General features: G+C 41.6%; 1 protein-coding gene across 2 annotated transcripts in view; it reads left to right on the plus strand.

Moving 5' to 3' along the window:
• Nucleotides 1-7,500, plus strand: part of LOC138029129 (xaa-Pro aminopeptidase 3-like) — a 23,979-nt gene that overhangs the window by 14,322 nt on the left and 2,157 nt on the right. For both annotated transcript variants that reach the window (XM_068876830.1, XM_068876835.1), the window contains 6 exons: nt 351-460; nt 1,685-1,848; nt 3,250-3,400; nt 4,094-4,166; nt 5,606-5,652; nt 7,053-7,213. In XM_068876830.1, coding sequence (XP_068732931.1) covers nt 351-460; nt 1,685-1,848; nt 3,250-3,400; nt 4,094-4,166; nt 5,606-5,652; nt 7,053-7,213 — 706 coding nt within the window. The remainder of the gene's footprint in view (nt 1-350; nt 461-1,684; nt 1,849-3,249; nt 3,401-4,093; nt 4,167-5,605; nt 5,653-7,052; nt 7,214-7,500) is intronic.

Below are 7,500 nucleotides of genomic sequence, written 5' to 3' on the forward strand. Positions count from 1 at the left end.
TAACTAACTAAGTATTAAGCTTCAATTTGGAAAAGGACACCATAAATTGCTTTGTAGATTAAAGCTTTTTACAAGTATTGCTGATCTTTGAAAAATATGTGGTTACCCCCAATTTTCTTTTTGGATTTCGATAACTTTTTTTAAGATATCCTTTTCCCGCGTATTTATAAACCGCGCAAAAACACCTTTGCATTAGTAGGGGCACCGTCCTTAAATTGTCCAGATAATTGTGAGGATCATTTCTCCCTTTTGTAATTTTCACTTCATGTCCATTCCTCAGTTTAAATATACATGTACGAAATTTCATCCATTCGAAAATTACTAATGAAACTTGCTCACCTTTCTTCCAGATTTACTTATTTTGGGTCATAACACTCAAATGCTCAGACTTGTTAAGTCAAAAGCAGAAATAAAACTCCTGAGAGAATCAGCCTCTTTGACGGCCAGAGCTATTGTGAAGGTGAGACATTATTTACTCTGCTTTTTCATCACTTATTATATACTAAAGAGAATATCACGTTTCTGATTGGTCAATGACAAATGCATAAATAAGGGATGAGTGCAAAATATATTATGGGGTGCAATACGGAAGTTGCTCCTATGGTCACAGCGATGGAATAATTTTGTAGAGTATAGAGCGAGTGTCAATCGATTGTGGCGCGCTAACAGTCCCATGGCACGCTAACAGTGCCAAAATTTACACGCCAAAGCGTTCAAAAATTTGAACGCCAAAATCGGGAACGAATTCTTAGTTGGTAACTTGTGCAGTGTGAAACCTTGACCGTCGAAATTCTTGTGCGGCAAAGGCGTGGTTGCATGAATGCTTGGTAACTAAGCTTACGAAGATGGAGTGTGTCGAGTTTTTAACCGCTTTTCTCGCTACCATTTCATTGTTAATTAAAAATTAAAATTACCGGGCAGAACAATCGAATACAATACAATCGATAGGCTATTAGTCTCTCCCCACGGGGCTTTTCAGGACTAATTTACAATACTTTGTGGGGGATTTTAGCCAGACTGCTTGTTACGCAGTTTACAATTAATTTTTATGGAAGTGAAAGATCCCCCCGTCCAGATAAGGTTAGACCACAACACCGGGGACTACGTCCCCTTGGCGCCTCTTTGGTGGGACAATTTTGTCACCACAAAATCTCGTCGTGGCGGACGAGAAGCGTGAAAACGTTCGAATATCCAAGGAGAATTGAATGAACTTGTCTGACAACCTCTGACAAAAGTTGAAATTCATTTGCGGTTAGTTCGTTCCGTGTGAACATGGAGAAAATATTGCACGGTTCCGTGCGAACAAAATGTCCGGTCAAATTTTTTAACTGGTCGAAAATTCGTCCGTTACTTGTGTATGTATATGTAGCCTTAGTCCTATGATAATGCAACATGCTATCGAGACCGGAGTTAAGATAATCGCATAACTGTCATCACCTGGCGTTGAATATATCATAGTCATGATATGACATATACATTAGCTTACATTGGCGCAAGTCCTAGTACTTGTCAGAACAGAACAAATTATGTGATATGACATTGTATGATAACACGGTCACCGAAAAGCCGGAGTGAGATCCTGAGCTCGAGGTGCCGTCGAAAGCCCCTCCTCCATGGTCCATCTTTTCATCTTTATCGTAGGTTCCTGCATGCATTTGTTATATTCATGAATTTCTTTATCAAGGTTATGCGGAGCACTCGTCCCGGTCTGGAAGAGTCTCACCTGCATAACATCGTGGAGTATGAATGTCGGATGGCTGGAGCCGAGAGACTAGCATATCCGCCTGTGGTAGCAAGTGGTCCCATGGCAAACACACTTCACTATATCAACAATACGCAGGTTCTTAGGTAAACGTTACTTGTATCCACAAGAGTCGATGAAGTGAACTTAACACTTATAGCTGTACATTCATTTTGGTTTCAAGTCAGTCGATAACTGTGAAACAGGTGCAGATTCGCGTTTCATTGCAAAAGTTTGCAAAGGCGTTCCCCTGTTGGGTGGTCCCGGCGCATGCTTTCTGTGGTTAGTTTTAGATTTTTGCTGTCTAAAATGCCTGTCGTTCCAGTAGAACGTGACCACTCCTGGGTATTTTGCGGTGGTCATTTTCCAGAATCAACCCACAATTCAATACATCATCTTCCACCCAAGTAGCACCCCCACCCTTTACTAATTTTATCGTGTTTTCTTTGTAAGATATACTTTGCATATCGAACTGTCCATAGTGTCATAGATCTTAATTGAACAATCCATCTGGATTTTTACATAACCTAATTACTGACTATTGTTGCTTTTAAATACTCTCTTGGCCGAAAGCTAAACTTGAATACTTTTCGTGCTCGAGAATAAGAGTATAAAAAAGGTGGAATACATACGCGTAGTGAGACGTATTGGCTTGCTGGGACTCGGAAAATTTTAAATTATGCTCTGTCTTTCGAGATTTGCGACTTTGGAAAACATTGACTTTTGTATGAAACGACTTTCCAAACATTAAATGTTTTCGAAAGACCTCGAACGTTAATGCACAAAAACCACGATTGCTTATTTTTTGAGCCGTTGTGTAAACCTAGGTCCAAGAATGAAAGAACAACTAAGAAAGACACGAATGTGACAAAAAATGTTATGAAAATAATGTCATCAGTCCATTAGTTTCAAAACGTTTTGCAATTGCTTATGATTGGCCGATCTCGTGTCTTTTTTCCTATTTAAAACTGTTCTTATCGACGATAGATAAGTGCCAGGAAATACTTGTCGAAAGGCCTTTACAGAATGTACTCAAGTGATTATGGGCAATATTTTTTTGCAGGTAGAAAAGAAAGTGTCTGCATGTGCAAAGAATAGTCCTTCATAGTTAAGTTAGTTAGTTATAGGAAAATATGATAGCCCTTTCTTTGTTCAAGAGCACCAACCCGGTCGCTGTTCCGTCACATGAAAAACCGGAGAATTGTATTTTTGCGGACCACAATGAAATTCACCGTACCGCCCAAACACTGCAAGAAACAAGTAGTACTAAAAGAGCGTTGTCTTACGAAAGTCTGTCATCTCGCTTGATAGAACGTTTCTGTCCAAAAATGAGTTTCCGATCTTTGTATTTAGAGGACCGAAAGAGAAAAAAGATCAATTTTTGCTCGTTATTTTTGACACCCGGGAAGACAACGTTCTCCACTGTCCAGCAGCCATTTGTCTGTCTTTGCTCCACTCCGTGTGTGGAAGGCTGAATTTCTTTTTCCTGTTTTGGTTGTTTTGTCCAGGGACGGCGAACTTGTGCTTATGGATGCTGGAAGTGAATTCCATGGTTATTCCAGTGATATCACTCGGACTTGGCCGGTTAGCGGCAAATTTAGCGAGCCTCAGCGAGAACTGTACGAGTTGGTTCTCAGAGTGCAGAAGAAGTGTTTGAAGGTGAGAGTGGTTTCAATCCTGACTCTTCGTCAGCAACTGCTTGCAGCATCCCTCAGTGGCTGGCGAACTGTTACGCTCAGCACAGTTGTACTATTCTTGTTGCGTCAAAGACTTTTCGGTGTGATTGATCATTCTTAAATGAAATCAAATCTCGTAAGGAGGCTGTTTACAGGGAGGGCGGAAGGTCCTTGCTCTGACCAGAAAGATCCAAGAGGGAAAAACACTTTTTCGCTTGGTTTACATGCAGTTTGGACGTCTCGTTCATGATTTCCAGAACGAAGTCGCAGAGAGCCAAGTCGCCGCCATGTGTGTTTCTTTCTCCGCAGTTCTTGTTCTCTAGTTTTATAAGAAAGTCAGAACGCATTCCAGACGAAGAATGAATGGAACTTTCTTTTACATTCCGCGCGCGATAGTCGCACATCCGATCATACACTCCCTCCAATATAGAATATATTATATTGTCTTGCATGAAGATAGAGAAGAAGAAATTCTACTTATTTAATTGGGTTTAATCATTTCAACCCAAACTGAAATTTCTGATGACGCTGTTGTTCCCAACAGAACACAGCCTGCAAAAGTGAAATGCGAGAAGTACTGCAGTTTAAGAAAAGGACACCTGTAGGAACAATGTAGTTTACAAATTTCATCTTATTTATTTCAATTCGCGTTATATCTTTGTTTTCATGTTTCCAGCTTTGTCAAAAAGACGCTTCATTAGACTATATCTATCACGCTATGCTGCTACTTCTTGGCGAAGAGTTAATCCGTAAGTAAGCAAAATAAGTGTCCGGTTGGCTCAAATGGTTGAGCATCGGAACTAATGCATGTGCGGGATCAAAACTCCAGCCGGACTAACACTCAAGGTCTTTGAATAACTGAGGAGAAACTGCTGCCTCTGTAGTGGAAACTGCGAATGGTTAGTCCCTCTAGTCTTCTCTGATAAGGATAGGCCCCATCTCACAGCCCTTCAATGGGGAACAGGGCTGGCGCAGCGGTGAGAGCACTCGCCTTCCACCGTTGTGACTCAGGATATATGTGGGTTGAGTTTGTTGGTTCTCTACTCTGCGGGAGAGGTTTTTCCCCGGGTACAAAGGTTTTCCCCTCTCCTCAAAAACCAACATTTGATTTTCGTTAATAATTTGATTTCACAGTTTGCGGTGTTCCAATTAGTGCTCCAGCGCTGGAAGACTAGACCCTTAAATAAAGTTCCTTTTACTTTCCTTCCATAACCATTTGCTAACCTTTCAGAACCAACACTCTATTCGCAGAGAGTAGGGCGTGGAGTTCCCGATGTTGTGGGTCTGTCCTCTGTGGTGTATCATGGTTGGGAGGGTAAAACGTTTGGAGATAGTTGCTTCTAATCACTTAACTACTCTGAACTCCAGTGGTAAATAAAAGAGATGATGATGATGAAGAGAGTTGAGAATCGCGAATTTACGGATGTGGCTGTCTCGGGGGATTGTTTACAGAACTTTGGAGTTTGATAGGAATGTTTTGGCCATGATTTGCCAGAGTTACTATATGGGGATTGCTTTCGTATCCTGATATTTTTAACGTTATGATGTGAAAGTCACATGTAAAGGCATCTAAACCGTGGACATTTTGTTAATACGGTGATTGCTTACAACGCTTGACCGGGTTACAACACTTCCGTCTCTCTTTGAAAAGAACGGTCAGCATTTAAGATGCGCACCGCAGAGTTCACCCACAGGAGGCAGTTCGGAAGAGTGGTTAGGGCGCTTGCCTCGAGATCCGAAGATCCCGGGTTAAAGAACCGTTGTGATCACTCCTTGAATTTGTTCCTGGTAGTCCTGGTTCAACTTTTCGGTTTCACTTCTAAATAGCCAATTGGTTTGACTCCGGCCAGTTGGGATTCTTAACAGTTGTTGCTCTGTTCTCTCATTACGCTGATTCTGTTTCATTGGCCCTGAAAAGCCCCTATGGGGAGTGGTTAATTATGTATGTATTGTACGTCAATCACCCACGGGAAAAGCCAGTTTAGGGTGGGTGATTTAACCGCAATATTTAATGTTTTTCAACTTTTTTCCAAAGCGCACTTTGATGGGAGGATCAGAGTTGTTTTTCTTTTGCATGTGGTTACTTGCATTGATGAGGGCAAATGTACCTGCCGAAACTTTTGCTTAACTGAAATGTGTCGTTTTGAATCAACAGATTATTTACATCAAATGTTTTTATTTTTCATAGAGATAGGTTTCCTTCCGAGCAACGTAACAGAGAGTGAATTGAAAAAGGTAAAATTACCAACATTTTCCGGCTGCCCAGTAGGGGTGAGCTGAGACACTTTAGAGATTTAGGATTGCGTCTACGACAAATGGCAAACGTGACGCAGAAATTTGGGTTTTGTCAAGAATCAGGGGAGGAGGGGTGCACTCACCTCCCACCAATGTGGCCCGGGTTCGATTCCCAGACTCGGCGTCGCTTATTTCCCTTCCGTAAACGATCGTTGCTATTTGAAACTGTCGTTGCCATTTCTCAGAACGGTCCATGCCATTTTTAAGCTCTGAACTACACTCATTAGGTCTAAGAACTTAAAAGGTTGCAGGTACTGAAAGTTGTGTCTCGCTGGTCATATGAGTTAGGGTTCTGTTTAGGGTGAGGACTAAGAACCCGAGTTCGAGTCTTTAAATTTTCGGACTCTTTTTTTCCTCCAGTTTTTCTTTTATAAATGTTTTTTTTCCTTTTTTGTCTTAATTTTTGTTAATATTTTTTCTTAGTTTGTTTCTTTTAATTTCCTTTGAAGTGAAGTGTGTAGTCGACCGTTATAAATGGCATCGACCGTTTCAAATGGCAACGACCGTTCTGAGAAATGGCAACGACCGTTTACGAAAGGGAAATTTGCGTCGGCGTCATATGTGGGTTGAGTTTGTTGGTTCTCCTTTCTGCTCCCGGAGAGATTTTTCTCCAGGTACTCCGGTTTTCTTTTCTCCACAAAAACCAACATTTGATTTGATTTGAGTTAATTTATTACTGTAGTGTCTGTCTCCAATTAGTGCTCTAGTGCTAAACTCATTGACATTAAAGAAAGTTGCTATAATTGTTATCAATGAAACTTGATTTTGGCAATTTTTTTTACTGTTATATGCTGACATCGAATAACTTCCTGAACGTGTGAGAAAAGGGAAACTAATTCAATTTCCATGCTTTTATGAAATGCTGTAACCTTCCGTTTGCATTTTCACGTAAATGCAATGCTAAATCTTTCTATCGCATCAATCCGTCTGACTACTCCCTCGTCTGTGCGGACTCGGTTGTCAACTCATCCGGCCCCGTCCATACGTATCCGGATATGTCCGAAAACGGATAACTTTCTCCTTACATGAAGCAAATCTGCGTCCACACATGGCGTTTTCGAATCGTATTTGCCCATCCACGTCCACCTATACACTAGCCACTGAGGTCATCGTATTCGATAACCTCCTCTTTGGGGAACGAAAACGCCGTATTCGTAGTGGACGAGAGGCAAAACCGGAGGGAAAAGTCTCCATTTTCGAAAATATCCGGAAACGTGCGGACGGGGTCTGAATACATCATCTTACTGAGGATTTTAGAAATAAGTATTTCGGTGTTTTTGTTTGTTTGGTTTTTTTTTTTTTTCATCTGGAGGCTCATAGCTGATCCTCTTGGTTTGCAGAAAGCAGCTGAATTTTGCCCTCATCACGTGGGTCATTATCTGGGAATGGACACTCATGACACGCATATGGTCAGTAGAAGCCTGGGGCTACATCCGGGTATGGTGATCACGGTGGAGCCTGGTATCTATATATCTGAGGACAACCAAAAAGTGCCTGAAAGGTTCGTTACAGTACGTGTGTAGTCACCCAAATTTGGCTTCATGGCCAAGCTCCCATTAGTCGCCTGTGGCTCAGTGTAACACCTTCTGTTCTAGCAATCGGAAGGAACATTCAGATTTTTTTGCTTACAACGTGTATTAGTCTTCCCTGCTAGCAGAGGTCTCTTTTCTTTTGCGTTCGCTGGGTTGAAACCTTGGATGGCACTTTTCAAACCGCATGCCCCAAGATATGTTTGCTGACTGTGACTTGGGCCCGCTGTGTCCAGCGCCTTCCTGTATACAATAATTC

The sequence above is a fragment of the Montipora capricornis genome, chromosome 2 (genome assembly GCF_036669925.1).
Source record: "Montipora capricornis isolate CH-2021 chromosome 2, ASM3666992v2, whole genome shotgun sequence".
NCBI lineage: Eukaryota > Metazoa > Cnidaria > Anthozoa > Scleractinia > Acroporidae > Montipora > Montipora capricornis.